Source organism: Bos indicus, chromosome 1, assembly GCF_029378745.1.
Source record: "Bos indicus isolate NIAB-ARS_2022 breed Sahiwal x Tharparkar chromosome 1, NIAB-ARS_B.indTharparkar_mat_pri_1.0, whole genome shotgun sequence".
Taxonomy (NCBI): Eukaryota; Metazoa; Chordata; class Mammalia; order Artiodactyla; family Bovidae; genus Bos; species Bos indicus.
In genome coordinates this window covers 2,972,987-2,989,655 of record NC_091760.1, presented here as the reverse complement: position 1 = coordinate 2,989,655, position 16,669 = coordinate 2,972,987, and the positions used below count along the sequence as shown (strand labels likewise).

Genomic DNA, 16,669 nt, shown 5'->3' with positions numbered 1-16,669 from the left:
CCAGGAATCGAACCCAGGTCTCCCGAATTGCAGGCAGATGCTTTACCGTCAGAGCCACCAAGGAAGCCAATAATTAGCTATACTCCAATATAAAATAAAAGGTCTGAAAACAAAAAGCAACAAGAATGATGCCCAGCAACTGAGTATCCATATGCAAAAAAAAATATTTCCTCCAGAGAGAGGGGAAAACTTTCCATCTTCTGTGTCACTGCAGTCCCGAGGCCGCTGTGTTGCTGCCGTCATGATACTTCATCACTTCAGCTTATCAAGTTCTTCCCGAATGGGGGTTTTTGTCATTGGACGTATTTCTTGCCCAATTTTGTGTTGTCTTATCAAAGAAAAACTGATCTGCTAGGAAGAGCTTCAGGATCTTTACCAGTTTGTTGTTTAAACCGTTGGTGTGTCCAGGATATGCCTTTCTCTAGACCCCTTAACTACTTAATGGTCACCAATCCATAGGAACACACTGGACTGTTTTGTAAGCTGTTGTGTTTGACTGTCCGCAGAGTCACCGTGAAAGACTTTTTGGCAAATCTCAGCTGAAATCAACACCCCGTGCCACGTGCTTATTGTCCCAGCTGTGTCCCATGAGCGCTTATGGGGCGTTTCTCAGAACAAGAGCCCTGTGGTCAGATGGGCCTGGACACGAAGGCTCACCCCATCTCCCTCTCAAAAAAACACTCTATATATGAGCATTTTTAGCATATTTGATCTTTCAGTACCTTTTTTGAGAAGGAGCATTTCCAAGAACACAGCTTGAGAAAAACAAGCCCACAATAGAATGGGAAAGACAAGATATATATTCAAGAAAATTGGAGATATCAAGGGAATATTTCATGCAAGGATGGGCACAGTAAAGGACAGAAACAGCAAGGACCTCACAGAAGCAGAAGAGATGAAGAAGAGGTGGCAAGAATACATAGAAGACCTGTACAAAAAAGATCTTCATGACTGGGATAACCACGATGGTGTGATCGCTCACCTAAAGCCAGACATCCTGGAGTGTGAAGTCGAGTGGGCCTTAGGAAGCTTTACTACTAACAAAGCTAGTGGAGGTGATAGAATTCCAGCTGAGCTGTTTCAAATCCTAAAAGATGATGCTGTGAAAGTGCTGCACTCAATATGTTAGCAAATTTGGAAAAGTCAGCAGTGGCCACAGGACTGGAAAAGGTGAGTTTTCATTCCAGTCCCAAAGAAGGACAATGCCAAAGAATGTTCCAGCTACTGTACAGTTGTGTTCATTTCACACCCCAGTAAGGTTATGCTCAAAATCCTTCAAGCTAGACTTCAGCAGTATGCGAACCAAGAATTTCCAGATGTACAAGCTGGGTTTAGATAAAGCAGACGAACCAGAGATCAAATTGCCAGCATACATTGGATCATAGAGAAAGCAAGGGAATTTCAGAAAAACATCTACTTCACTGACTATGCAAAGCCTTTGACTGTGTGGATCACAACAAACTGTGGAAAATTCTTCAAGAGATGGGAATACTGGACCACCTTACCTGAGAAACGTGTATGCTGATCAAGAAGCAGCAGTTAGAACCAGACATGGAACAACTAACTGGTTCAAAATTGGGGAAGAAGCATGTCAAGACTGTATATTGTCACCCTGCTTCTTTAATTTATATGCAGAGTATATCATGTGAAATGCTAGGCTAGATGAATCACAAGCAGGAATCAAGATTTCTGGGAGAAGTATCAACAACCTCAGATATGCAGATGATATCACTCTAATGACAGAAAGTGAAGAGAAACCACAGAGCCTCTTTATGAGGGTAAAAGAGGAAAATGGAAAAAGCTGGCTTGAAACTCAGCCTTCAGAAAACTAAGATCACGGCATCCAGTCCCATCACTTCATGGCAAATGGATGGGGAAAAAGTGGAAACAATGACAGATTTTATTTTCTTGGGCTCCAAAATCACTGCAGATGGTGACTGCAGCCATGAATTTAAAAGACGCCTCCCTGGTGGCTTAGATGGTAAAGAATCCGCCTGCAGTGCAAGAGACCTGGGTTGGAAAGAACCCCTGGAGGAGGGCATGGCAACCCACTCCGTATTTTTGCCTGGAGAATCCCCATGGACAGAGGAGCCTAGCCAGCTACAGTCCATGGGGTCACAAAGAGTCAAACATGACTGAGCATTTAAGCACAACGCAGCACAGCTCCTTGGAAGAAAAGCTATGACAAACCTAGACAACATATTAAAAAGCAGAAACATTAGCTTGCCAACAAAGGTCTGGATAGTCAAAGCTATGGTTTTTCCCAGTAGTCATGTATGGATGTGAGAATTGGACCATAAAGAAGGCTGAGTGCCAAAGAATTGATGCTTCTAAATTATGGTGCCTGTGAAGACTCTTGAGAGTCCCTTGGACTGCAAGGAGATCCAACCAGTCAATCCTAAAGGAAATTAACCCTGACTATTTATTAGAAGGACTGATTCTGAAGCCAAAACTCCAATGCTTTGGCCACCTGATGCCAAGAGCTGACTCATTGGAAAAGACCCTGATGGTGGGAAAGATTAAGGGCAGGAAGAGAAGGCACTGCAGAGGATGTGATGATTAGATAACATCCCCAAGTCAGTGAACATGAATTTGAGCAAATTCTGGGAGATAGGGAAAGACAGGGAAACCTAGCATGCTGCAGTCCATAGAATCTCAAAGAGTCAAGCACAACTTTGCCATAATTTCAGCCTTCCCTAGTGGCTCAGTGATAAACAATCTGCCTGCCAGTGCAAGAGACGCATGTTTGATCCCTGGGTTGGGAAGATCCTGGGAGAAGGAAATGGCAACCTGCTCCAGTTATTCTTGCCTGGGACATCCCATGAACAGAGGAGCCTGGTGGGCCATAGTCCAAAGGGTCACAAAAGAGTCGGACACAACTTAGTGACTAAACAACAAACAACAAGTAGCCACTTAACAATCCATTTTTGTATTTTTTTCTGGACACTGAATCAGGCTTACCAGCCTGGAGTCTCCTGATTGAAGTTTCTTTCCCTTGTTTTCTAGTTGAACAAAGTTACTTGCCCAAATCCAGAAATCTCTCATCTCACCTGGTCACGTGACTTTTCCAGTGTCATCCAAAAGTATTCTGCAGTAATATTAAGCACGGTTTCTCAGGATGACAGAGCCGCATAGAAGATGGAGTCTTGCTGTCTCTCTAGAGGGGATTCCCTGCCTCTCTGTTTTTTCTGTAGCCTCCAGCTAGTGCCGAGGCACTGCTGTCCAAGGCTAAGTTCCCCCTGCCTGTGTTCCACCTTGTGGCTGAGCCTCTCAGCAAGTGCCTCTAAATAACAAAAGCCTGCCTTAATAAAAACCAAAAAAAAAACCTTTTTTTTTGGCTGCCCCGCAAGGCTTGTGGGATCTTCGTTCCCCAACCAGGGATTGAACCCAGGCTCTTGGCAGTGAAAGCGCAGAGTCCTACCCACTGGCCCACCAGAGAACTCCCAGAAGCCTACCTTTTTATTCCACTCGTGAATCATTTGTACCTGAATGAGAATTCTGTGCCCTGGGAGCACCCATCACGTTTAAATCACTAGAATCCTGACTTTGGGATCTTCGCTCTTTCCTCTTAAACACCTGCCAACTGCTTTCTCCAGGCCTGAGTACGTGCCTGGTTCCGTGTCCCATCCTTCCCTGCTGTGAATTCCAACACAGTGAGTGACTTGGGGCAGATCCTGAACTGCCCACTGCCTCCGTTGACTCATCTACAAGATGAGAGTAATCAAAGGTGTCACCCAGGACAGTGCCAGGCACAGAGTCAGCCCGCAATACAGGTTAGGTGTCATTACTGTTATTAATAAGGACATTATTCACATCATACTTTTAGGGACTTCCCTGATGCTCCAGTGGTTAAAAATCCACCTTCCATTTCAGGCAATGCAGGTTTGATCCCTGGTTGGGGAATGAGGATCCCACGTGCTACAGGGCAGCTTAGCCCTTGAGCTACAACTACTGAGCCCATGTACTCTAGAGCCCTGCAACTAATACCTGACAGCCAAATAAATAAAAATTTTTTAAAAATAAAATCACACCTTTAAATATTACTTAAGGCTTATGTCATGAAACATGGCATGAGGCACACACTTGGACCAAAAAGAAAAGTATTTCAAATATCTTCTAACTCTAAACGATCACTCATTAACTAACAAAATCCAGACATTTTATAAAAGAAAATAGCCGACTGAAAACCTGCTTTTGTCAAACATCAGTTTAGGGTTTTGTTTGTTTGTTTGTTTAAATGTAGTTCTGTTGAAACCTCACAAGTTTTCAGAGAAAGTGTGGAAAGGTTCTTTTCCCTTTGCCCAGAAGGAAGGTGAAGGTTCAGAGATGAAGTAACTTGCCGGAAGTCAGCTCAACCAGTAAATAACAGGAAGTAACATCTCCACCCATGCCTACAGATTGATCCCATACAGAAGCCAAGGCAAGACTTGCCCGAGGGTGAGACAGGAAAAGGGAGCTCACCTGAGGCATGACCAGCCAGACTGAGGCAAGTTAAGAGCTTCACACAGGGAGTGTTGGTTACTAGTTCAGTTCAGGACCAGATTCTTCCGCAAGTCACAGTCTGTGTAAAGCAGTATCCCCTCTCCTTCCCTGGGTTCAATCCCTGGGTCGGGAATATCCCCTGGAGAAGGAAATGGCAACCCACTCCAGTATTCTTACCTGGAGAATCCCATGGACAGCGGAGCCTGGTGGGCTACAGGCCAGGGGTCGCAAAGAGTCGGACATGACTGAACGACTTAACTGTCTTTCTAACTTTCTCTCCTTCCCCATTCCCCCTTCTTGGTAAGTCACAAAAGCATCTTTTAAATTTTATTACCATCAACCGATTGTACCCACGGAATAATGTCCTGTGTAAGATGCTGAAACCTCTGGGTTGGAGGCCCAAGGAGACCCAGGAGCTGCCCCCAGGGGAATCATCACAGTGTCACCAACTGTGCCAGGGTGGGGCCCAGGAGTCAATGTTTAATGAATATTTAATGAGTAATTCTGATGTATGGCAAATTAGAGAGCCACAGAAATATTAAGTGGAAAGATAGAGAGATGAGTAGATGGGTCCTGGAACTTCCTCCAGAGCTGGGACGTCAGATCGCAAGCTGACCTACCATCATCAGCTCTCGTAAAGCCTGGGGGCCACCCCAACCAGTTCCCTTGCCCCACGACCCTGTATCCACCCAGAAAACCCATCTGAGTTGAATCTGCTAAAGGCATCACCACTTGATTCTAGTAACTGAAATGAGAATTCATAGGGTGCAGGGATAAGGAGTGAGTTCCCTGAACTCGGCCAGGGCACATCCTGGACAGGCTGCAAGGTCACTGCCCGTGTTAATCACAGTGCAAGAGAGGGCAGCAGGCCCGTCCAGCCTCTTCCCCATGACGGGTGCCCTCACCATTCACTAGATGTTTAAGGAGTGTCTATGGCCACGCAGTGTGCCAAGTGCTGGGAGAGGCCAGTAGGGGGCCTGCCGTCCAGGTGGCTCCAAGACTGTGTGCCCATCAGGGTTCTTTGATCTGCCCTGGGGAAGTAAGAGTTGACACTTTGCTGCAATCCCCATAGAGGGACCTGCTCTTCCAGGGCAGGGTTCATTCTCCTGGCCTCTCTCAGTACCAAATGCTTTCAGTTTGCTTTCAGTTTGCATCAGGAGGGTGGTGCTGGCTGACAGGGCCGGTCACAGGGAGGCCAGGAGGGCAGTTGGCAAAGGGGCCTGGTGCTAAATGAGGGGAGCTGGGCCACCCAGGGTGACTCCCTGGAGACAGTCCAAGATACAGCTGGACATCAGTTAAGGTGGTAAAAACAGGTTTGATTCATTTCGTGACTGGAGGAGGGGAAAGAGCTGATGGGGCATTTTAAAGACAGAACTGGGAATCGGGACGAAAAGAGGTCGGGGTCACAGAAGTGACAGATGACCGAAACTGGGTGGATGCATGGGGTGGTGGTAATGCACTTAGGCTGTTCTCTGCGTCTGCTGCTAACGGGCTTTTACCACCTGCGGTGTTCTTCCCACTGGGACTGAGACAGGGACTCTTCCTCTGTCACGACGCTCCATCCTGATGATGACATGTCAAAGGATTGGCTTCCAGATCCTTGAGAAAGACACTCCTGGATTGTAGGAGCTAATTTAGGTCTCACTGGGAGAGCGGAAGGCTTTCCAGCCCTGAGCTTTTTAGGAAACGCACTAAGAAAGGAACGTCAGGAGTTGGTAGAACAAAGGTGGATTCTTTCGGTAGCCTCGGGTTTTTCCAGACAGGAGCTCCCAGAGGTGCTGGGGAGGGAGGGGGCCACCCAGAGATCAGCTTTAGGCTGCTGGGCACCGCACTAGCGTTAGGGGAGGTCTCTGCGCACAGGTAGTCAGGGGGGTCCCCTGTGCAGTTCTCAGTACAAAATGCTGTAGCACGTGTGTGTCACTGGGGCTCTGGAGCCCAGGGAGCCCCATTTTCTGCTGATGGAACAGCAGAACATGGAGCTGATAGCTCCCCTGTGGGTAGATAATGGGGATCAGAGTTCGTGCAGCTGCTGCTTTTTGGGGCATATCAGCATTCATGCCCCAGAAACCCAACTTGGAGGATGGTAGGAAAGGGTGAGACTTGAAAACCTCCAGATCCTCAAATAGCTGCTGTGTTTCCTTCTGAGACACACCTGTGCCCTCCACCCCAGCCCCGCCCCAGCGGTAAGGGGTTACCATTAGAAGATGATGGTGAAAAGAGCATTAAGGTCACCGTCACCCAAGCCGGGCATGACGCAAATATGACCCAGCCCTTTATTCCTGCAGAAACCACCCCGTCCTGGATGGTGGCCAGTGTCCTGGCAGCCTCCGTGTGCGCCGCTCTCCTGCTACTGCTCGGCTGCTTCTTCCTGCTGCGGTGTGTTTACAGGAAGGCAAGGCACGCCTTCCCCCCGAGGAATTCTCTTCCGCAGCACCTGAAAGAGGTAGGCAGCGGCATGGAGCCAGATGTGGGTGCGTAAGAAGACGCTGACCTTTACAGTCAGAGCCGCCTAACTCAGCCCGGCGTGGTTTCTTGGAGGATGACACAAGTCTTGCGTGCAGGTCCCGTTCCTGGTGCCCTTCCAGATAAGTCTGAGCTCAGGGAACAGCTCTATAGGGAGGGGGCGGGGGGCAGAGGTTTTGTTCCTAAAAGCCCTCCCTCCAGCCTGGATGTTTGTTCCTTCCCTGACCTTCCATGCCTGGAGCCCCAAGTCATCAGAGAGCCAAGGGGCTGGTCCCGGAGCAGAAAGGGACCAAGCCAAGCTCAGAGCAGAAAAGATGGGAAAGAGGGGAGAACAGCCAGGGACAGTGGAGGGGCAGGAGCAGTGTCAGAGTGGGGAGTGTCTGAGAGCGACTGAAATTACAGGATGTGTGTCCCAGGCTTTAGGAAAGCAGTTCTTTTTTTTCCTCCAGAAAAGTGGAAAAACAAAAAAAAAAGGAACGTGAAAGTTGCTCAGTCATGTCCAACTCTTTGTGACCCCATGGACTATACAGTCATAGAATTCTCCAGGCCAGAATACTGGAGTGGGTAGCCTTTCCCTTCTCCAGGGGATCTTCCCAATCCAGGGATGGAACCCAGGTCTCTCACATTGCAGGCAGATTCTTTACCAGCTGAGCCACCAGGGAAGCCCAAGAATACTGGAGTAGGTAGCCTTATCCCTTCTCCAGGGGATCTGCCCAACCCAGGAATTGAACCGGGGTCTCCTGCATTGCAGGTGGATTTTTTACCAACTGAACTACAGGAAAGCTACTTTCAAAATGTTTGGGTAGAAGAAAGAATGTACCTGGATAGAGCCTGTAGGACAGAAGTGGCTTTAAGAAATGAAATCTTATATTCTCATTAGAAATGAAGTGAAAGGAAATGTGAAGTGAAGCCCGCGTCTCCCCTGGGCTGGGTGTGGGCTCCCCCAGGAAGGAGGCACAGTTCGGATGGAGCAGTTCCTTCAGCTCAGGGAACCTCCCAGGGTAGGGGGTGGGGGGACCGCCACTCCCAGCAGCCGAGGGAGCAAGCCCCTACTTCCTAAAGATTGGGGTGAGGGTGGTACATCGCAGCGTCCACTCCAGCCTACACGTAAACCGCTAGGACCCAGGGGTGCAGCTTCTCTAAGAGCCGAGTCGATCTCCCCCCCGGGGAAGGTTACAGGAGGAAGGTTAAGGGAACAGGGGCCAGCCCCGCCACTGCAGCTGCTCCCAAAGGCGCAAAGTGACACCCGTGGCCTCCCTGCTCTGCTGTCTCTTCTCGCCTGACCAGCCGCTGCCGACCTGCCAGGGGCGATTCAGACCCTCCACTCTGCGAGGACTGAGCCCCTGGTCACAGGACACCAGAGACCCCGGCTCTTGTGCTTCTCCACGTGCCATGAGAATTGGGCAGGAGTCGCCCCTCCCCCCGGGCCCCATCATGTAGCAGCAGCCTTTTCTCCTCCTGAAGACCCAAGTAGTGACTCCCGACTGCATTCCTGGCCGGCTAATTTTTTGGCACAAGGATCCTGACGTGAGAAGGTGGCAGCTATAACTTATAGTTTGATGGAATCCCTAATGTGTCCTCTCGTGGGAACGTCCCTCTCTGGGATAATAACTGTTTTAGGCTTTGTAACCAAGACTGAGGTAGTGTGCGGTTGTTGGTCTTTAGTCACTAAGTCGTGTCCAACTCTTTTGCAACCCCATGGACTGTAGCTTGCCAGGCTCTTCTGTCCATGGGATTTTCCAGGCAAAATAATGGAGAAGGTTGCTGTTTCCTTCTCCAGAGGATCTTCCCAACCCAGGGATCTAACCTGTGTCTCCTGTATTGGCAGGCAGATTCTTTACCTATGAGCCACCACGGGAGCCCCAAGATATTACATACTTATATAACCTTTGCCTTTAGCTTCTCTTCTTTTCTCAGCTGTTTGTAAGGCCTCCTCAGACAACCATTTTGCCTTTTTGCATTTCTTTTTCTTGGGGATGGTCTTGATCCCTACCTCCTGTATAATGTCATGAACCTCTGTCCATAGTTCTTCAGGCACTCTATCAGATCTAATCCCTTGAATCTATTTGTCACTTCCTCTGTATAATCGTAAGGGGTTTGATTTAGGTCCTACCTGAATGGTCTAGTGGTTTTCCCTACTTTCTTCAATTTAAGTCTGAATTTGGCAATAAGGAGAAAAGAAGAGAAGCTAAAGGCAACGGTGTAAATGAAAGATATACACATTTGAATGCAGAGGTCCAAAGAATAGCAAGGCAAGAAAAGAAAGCCTTCCTCACTAATCAATACAAAGAAATAGAGGAAAACAATAGAATGGGAAAGAATAGAATGAGAGATCTCTTCAGGAAAATTAGAGATTTTCTAATTTCTAAATGCAAGGGAACATTTCATGCAAAGATGGGCACAATAAAGGAGAGAAGTGATATGGACCCAACAAAAGCAGACGATATTAAGAAGAGGTGGCAAGAATACACAGAACTATACAAAAAAGATCTTGATGACCCAGATAACCACAATGGTGTGATCACTCACTAAAGCCAGACACCCTGGAATGCGAAGGCAAGTGGGCCTTAGGAAGCATCACTATGAACAAAGCTAGTAGAGGTGATGGAATTCCAGTTGAGCTATTTCACATCCTAAAAGATGATGCTGTTAAAGTGCTGCACTCAATATGCCAGCAAATTTGGAAAACTCAGCAGTGGCCACAGGACTGGAAAAGGTCAGTTTCCATTCCAATCCCAAAGAAGGGCAATGCCAAAGAATGCTCAAACTACCGCACAATTGCACTCATCTCACACGCTAGCTAAGTAATGCTCAGAATTCTCCAAGCCAGGCTTCAACAGTAGGTGAACTGTGAACTTCCAGATACTCAAGCTAGATTTAGGAAAGGCAGAGGAACCAGAGATCAAACTGCCAACATCCACTGGATCATGGAAAAAGCAAGAGAGTTCCAGAAAACCATCTACTTCTGCTTTATTGATTATGCTAAAGCCTTTGACTGTGTGGATCACAACAAACGATGGAAAATTCTGAAAGAGATGGGAATACCAGACCACCTGACCTGCCTCTTGAGAAACCTGTATGCAGGTCAGGAAGCAACAGACAGAACTGGATATGGAACAACAGACTGGTTCCAAATAGGAAAAGGAGTACGTTAAGGCTGTATATTGTCACCCTGCTTATTTAACTTAATATGCAGAGCACATCATGCGAAATGCTGGGCTGAATGAAGCACACACTGGAATCAAGATTGCTGGGAGAAATATCAATAACCTTAGATACACAGATGATACCACCCTTATTTATGGCAGAAAGTAAAGAAGAACTAAAGAGCCTCTTGATGAAAGTGAAAGAGCAGAGTGAAAAAGTTGGCTTAAAACTCAGCATTCAGAAAACTAAGATCATGGCATCTGGTCCCATCACTTCATGGCAAATAGATGGGGAAACAGTGGAAACAGTGACAGACTTTATATTTTTGGCTCCAAAATTACTGCAGATGGTGACTGCAGCCATGAAATTAAAAGACGCTTGCTCCTTGGAAGAAAAGTTAAGACCAACCTAGAAAGCATATTGAAAAGCAGAGACATTACTTGGCCAACAAAGGTCCATCTAGTCAAGGCTATGGTTTTTCCAGTGGTCATGGATGGATGTGAGAGTTGAACCATAAAGAAAGTGGAATGCCAAAGAATTGAAGCTTTTGAACTGTGGTGTTGGAGAAGACTCTTGAGAGTCCCTTGGACTGCAAGGAGATCCAACCAGTCCATCCTAAAGGAGATCAGTCCTGAATATTCATTGGAAGGACTGATGCTGAAGCTGAAATCACAATATTTTGGTTACATGATTTGAAGAACCGACTCACTGGAAAAGACACTGAGGCTGGGAAAGACTGAAGGCAGGAGGAGAAGGGGACAACAGAGGATGACCTGGCTGGATGGCATCACCGACTCAATGTACATGGGTTTGGGTAAACTCCAGGAGGTGGTGATGGACAGGGAGGCCTGGCATGCTGCAGTCCATGGGGTCGCAAAGAGTCGGACACGACTGAGTGACTGAACTGAACTGAGCCACTAAGCATGCATGCACAGTTTTGTCAAAAGTGAAAAGGAGCAGGGGACTTCCTTGGTAGTCCAGTAGTTAGGACTCCATACTTCTACTGCAGGGGACACAGATCCCATCCTTGGTCGGGGAACTAAGATCCTGCATGACATGAGGCATGGCCAAGAAAACCAAAGCAAAACACAAAACAACAACAGATAGCTCGCAGGAACAAGCTGTAAGCACAAGGAGCTCAACTCAGGCTCTGCGATGACGTAGGTGGATAGGATGGGGAGGGGAAGGAGGCCCAAGAGGGAAGGGAAGATACATATATGTATGTATGTATACATATAGCTGATTCACTTCACTGTACAGCAGAAACTAACACCACATTGTAAGGCAATTAGACTCCAATTAGTAAATTACAAACAGAAAGGAACAGCTGAAATTAATATTAATAATACATTTTATGCAACACAATATATCCAAAATATCATTTCAACATGGAATCAGTAATTTTTTTCATTTGTCGAAACATCTACATTCTTTTTTTTCATACAAAGTCCTCAAAATCTGGTGTGTGTTTTACCTCTCAGCACACGTAGAGTCAGACCGGCCACATTCCATGTGGCTGGTGGCTGCCATACTGAATGGCACAGGGCTGAAGGCTGAACAGAGGGACACTCGGGGTGCTGGGGAGCATAGGAGAGTGACTTATTCCAAGGCACAAGTATCCCAAGCTGGCTTCCTCGAGGCAAGGATGCCCCAGGCAGCATCGGGACCATCCCTAAGTCTCCCTCCGGGTTTACAAGAGGAACTGTCAGAGGAGGACCTGTGATCACTAAGCAAAGGAGGTGCAGATTTATTGTCGAATTTTTTAAATTGTGGTAAAACACGCATAATGCAAAATTCGCCACCATATGCAGTTTTCAGCGTACACTTCAGTGGTATTGAGTAAATAGACATTGTTGTGCAACCCTCCTCACCCTCCATCCTCAGAACCTCTTTCGTCTCACAAAACAAACCGGATCCGCTAAACAGAAGTCTCCCCCTCCCTTCTCCCCCAGCCGCTGGCCACCACCGTTACTCTCTGTCTGTGAATTTGCCTAGTCTAAGTACCTCATGTAAGTGGAGTCATGCCCTGTTTGTCCTCGTGTGTCTGGCGTATTTCACCTAGCATAAGGTTCCTCGACAATGTGGTATGTATCAGAACTTCATTACATTTTGAGGCTGAAAAATTTGCATTATATGGATAGACTACATTCTGTCGGGTTGGCCAAAAGGTTTGTTTGGATTTTTCTAGAAGACATAACAAAAACCCAAACAAATGTTTGGCCAACACAATATCTGTCCAGTCATACGTGGATGGGGTTTCCCAGGTGGTAAAGAATCCACGTGCCAATGCAAGAGACCCAGGAGACGTGGGTTTGATATCTAGGAAGAAACTGATCCATGCGAAGATCCCCTGGAGGAGGGCATGGCAGCCCACTCCAGTGTTCTTGCCTGGAGAATCCCCTTGGACAGAGGAGCCTGCGGGCCGCAGCCCGTGGGGTCGCACAGAGCCGGGCACAACTGAAGCGACTGAGCGCACACACGTATGTGTGGGTGGGCACTTGGCCCACTCCCACCTTTGGCTCTCGTGAATTATGGACTCTGAAGACAGGGGGATGTATTAATGTATCTCTCTGAGACACCGCTTTCAGTTCTCTCGGGTGTATACCCAGAAGTGGAATTGCTGGTTCATACGGTAATTCTGGTTTTAATTTTGTGAGGAACTGTCATACTCTTATTACATTTTTTTAAAAACAGCATTTTCCAGCCAGGAGTTCTGTAGAAAATTGTGAGCCCAGAAAAAGAAGTGGGAAAATTTGTTAATTAACTCTTTTTTTTTTTTTTCCCTCCCTGCAGTTTATGAGCCACCCTCATCACAGTACTCTTCTCTTATTCTCCTTCCCACTGTCTGATGAGAATGAAGTCTTTGACAAACTGAGCGTCATCACAGAAGTGTCTGAAAGCTGCAAGCTGAACCCTGGGGCCGGCTGCGGTCTCACGACCTGACGTGGGCAGGGGTCCTTCCAGCTGATGTCCAAGGAGGGAGCACACTCAGCCGGGCGCAGTGACCCCCTCCTTGTCCTGTCTCCCCCCAAGGGCAGTCAGAGCAGCCAGCCAGGGCGGGCCGAGACCGCCTGAGTAAACCCCAGATGGAGAGCTCACGCAGACGCCGGGGCAGCGTCCACACTGCCAAGGAGCTGGACTCCAAATGCTCATGTGGCAAAACCTTGGGAACTTGCCACTTTTTAGAGGCCTTAATGATTTGAAAAAAAAGTTGGCCACTGTGATTTCCCTGATGGTCCATCCCAGTGGTTAAAAGACTCCATGCTTCCAATGCAGGGGGCACAGGTTCCATCCTTGGTTGAAAAACTAAGATCCCACATATCACGTGATGTGGCCAGAAAAAAAAAAAAACAAAGGTTGAGGTTGGCCACCAGAGATATGATTCTCAGGTATGATTCTCCTGTGTATTCACTAATATAAAAAGGTTTTAGGGAATTCCCCAGCAGGTCCAGTGGTTAGGACTCCATGCTTTCACAGCCGAGGGCCGAGGTTCAGTCCCTGGTCACGGAACTCAGACCTCACAAGCCATGTGGCAAAAAAAGAAAACCACCAAAAAAAAAAGTTTTAAATGGTTAGAAACAAAAATATATAAAATGAGGAAGAAAGACCAAGGCACCGTGGAATCTGAGAGTGCCGACATTCTGACGGGAGAAATGGCGTCGACTCAGAAGTCGCTATCACCAAGCACTGTACAGAGTGCAGACTCTGGATTCTCAGGGACACTTGGACTGGGTTTATTTTTCTATGCAGACACGTTTCGTATAATGCTGGTGCTCAATTAAAGCCTTATTCTCTATTTAGTCCACGTGCGTTAAATGGCACTCCATCTGTGTGGCTGTTAGAGTGAACCAGGTCTCATATGCTGTCTTTACTGTTGACTCATTCAGTGGATATTCCTCAGTCCCCGCTTGGCGGTCAGCCAGGGACTGTGCCAGGCACAGGGGCCCGACAGCAACTGGGAAGCTTCAGAAAATAGAAGGCCCTCAGCTTTGAATTCCAGGCTTGCCAGGTGGCTCCGTGGTAAAGAACCCGCCCGTCAATGCCAGAGATGCAGGAGACGCAAGTTCGATCCCTGGGTCAGGAAGATCCCCTGGAGGAGGAAATGGCAACCCACTCCAGTATTCTTGCCTGGAGAATCCCATGGAGAGGGGAGCCTGGCAGGCTACAGTCCATGGGGTCACAAAGAGTCAGACAGAACTGAGCAGCTGAGCACGCATGCATCAGCTTTGAATTCCACCTCAGACGCTTAACAGTTTCCTCATCTGTACATGAAGATGAAAAGACCCAAGGATTAGTGACACTCAGTGAAAAATGCCCACCCCGGTGCCATCACATAGCATTCACTCAATAAATGGTAACTCATCATCTCATGGGTATGACTGACTTCACAAACCTAGGTCAGCAACAAATGCCCCTTCCTCTGGGCCAGGTTGCTCAATCAAAGTTCCCCAAAATAAAAAAAACATTTTTTGAAGTAATTTGACATTTTTTTTAAATGGAAACAACATGGGGGGAAGGTCAAAAGTTTGTTGACCTGTTCAGTGTTTTTAAACTACGTTCAGTGATGTGAGGGAGCAATCACCACGTTCTGGTTTCTCAGCCCCTGACTCGGGTTTGGAGCTAGTCTTAACGACAGGGGAGAAGTCAGTTCCCTTCCCCAGTTCAGCTCATCATCGCTAAAGGAGGCGTGACAGGAAGGCCATCAAGTTCTATGCACATGAATGTCTCTGACTTGGGAGAGAAGGAAAGGAATATTCCTTTATTGCCCATTATTCATCCAGTCCTTGCCTAAAGCCCTTCACGTGTCTCGGGAATCTCCATCTTGGAAAGTGTGAACCCTTCTCCCTTTTTAGGGGCTTAAAATGCCACCTGCTCCTTTGCAGCCCCCTAGCTGCCGGGCTTTGAGTTGGGAGACAGGGAGGGGCGTGCAGGGCAGCAGTAGAGGCCAGGGTTCCAGTGGAAGCATCCAGTAGCCTGGGAGACTCGGCACCAGCAGTTAAGTGTTGAAAGGGTTAGTCGATCAGTTGTATCCAACTCTTTACGACCCTATGGACTGTAGGCCACCAGGCTCCTCTGTCCACGGGATTCTCCAGGCAAGAATACTGGAGCAGGTTGCCATTCCCTTTCGTAGGGGATCTTCCAGACCCAGGGATTGAATCCAGGTCTCTGACACCGCAGGCAGATTCTTTGCTGGGTTTGGTTTGGACATTGTTCCTGCCTTCGCCTCCCAAGGCTGTTCCTCCAGCCCTTCCTGAGATTCTGTGAGCTCCCCCAAATCAGGCTGAGACGCTCATTTTAGCCAGTGAGTTGCTAATGGTTGCAGCTAAAACCCTGAGCAGGCTTCCCAAAGCGAAGCAGAGTAGATATGGATTTTGCAGTCCTAAAAGCCCACCCAGGTGGGCATAGGGGTACGACAGGAGTGAGCCATCTCTGTGTGGTTCCCCAGCAGAGGGCCTGACAGCAGCGCACATCCTCTAGGGCTGGGAGGTCCTGGGGGGCTGCAAGGGGACCAGCTGAAGCCTGAGACTGACTAGCTGGAGACCGCAAGGGTAACAGCCTCCTACCAAGTATGGGGGAATTCAAAGCCCATATGTGCATGCTCAGCTGCTCAGTTCTGTCTGACTCTTTGTGACCCCATGGACCATAGCCTGCCAGGCTCCCCCTCCACGGGATTCTCCAGGCAAGAATACTGGAGTGGGTTGCCATTTCCTTCTCCAAGGGATCTATCTTCCCAACCCAGGGATCGAAGCTGTGCCTCCCACGTCTCCTCCTACCACAGTGCAGCTAAGATGAGGGCAGAGAAGGGCACAGGCCCTCTTGGGCCAGGAGCTGACCCCTGAGCTACTGCCTGCCCTGCCCTGAATACGGTGTTGTGGGGGTGGAATCAGAGACATCTCAGGGACCAGGGTCTCTAGCCACACTGAGGGATGCGCTGTCTGTTTGCACACCTCACACACACACACCCCTGTCTCCCACCACTGATGATGGATGTCTGCCCAAGTCGCCCTCGTATTCGCCACCCTCCTCACGACTCCGTGTGTCTCTTGGCCGCCTCTTTCATGAGGAAATATTGCTCATGTCTCTGCACAATGAATAGGAGGGGGACATGTCTACCATTTGGCCCCCAAGATGTCAGCAATCTTAGGGAATCTCATCTAGGCTTCCCTGTCCCATAGTATGGCCACTTCCCTGACCCTCAGACGAAGTCAAGTAGAATGCTGGACATAATGTTTAAAATCACAACATTTCAAATGAACCCTAGTGAGGAAGGAAGGAATATGCCACCTTTCACCCTGGAGGGCAGTCAGCAAACCCTGTAGGATTTCAGCCCCTTGCAAGGACTCAGGGGACAGAAGACAAGACTAGGGGCTCACCCAAGGTGGGGTGGAAAGGACACCTCCCCATAAGTCTGAAATCCCAAAGCGCATCCCCTCCCCGGTGTAAGTGTGAACTAGGAATAAATGAATCTCATCCCACTCCCGTATCAGTTTTCTGCCATAAGAAAGTGTCATAAGTTGGTGACTTAAAGCCACAGAAACTTACTCTCTCACAGCTCTGGACTTCAGGAGTCCAAAGT

General features: G+C 48.1%; 1 protein-coding gene across 4 annotated transcripts in view; it reads left to right on the top strand.

Moving 5' to 3' along the window:
- The window catches only part of IL10RB (interleukin 10 receptor subunit beta), a 28,802-nt gene extending 14,910 nt beyond the window's left edge, over positions 1 to 13,892 (top strand). The window contains exons 6-7 of one of the 4 annotated variants that reach the window (XM_070785602.1): positions 6,768 to 6,925; positions 12,886 to 13,892. In XM_070785602.1, coding sequence (XP_070641703.1) covers positions 6,768 to 6,925; positions 12,886 to 13,035 — 308 coding nt within the window. In that variant the 3' untranslated portion in view covers positions 13,036 to 13,892. Of the gene's footprint in view, positions 1 to 3,006; positions 4,044 to 4,397; positions 4,418 to 6,767; positions 6,926 to 12,885 lie in introns of those variants that run through there. The other 3 variants (XM_070785626.1, XM_070785629.1, XM_070785623.1) reach the window with 3 other exon arrangements.
- Positions 13,893 to 16,669: the final 2,777 nt, after the last annotated feature.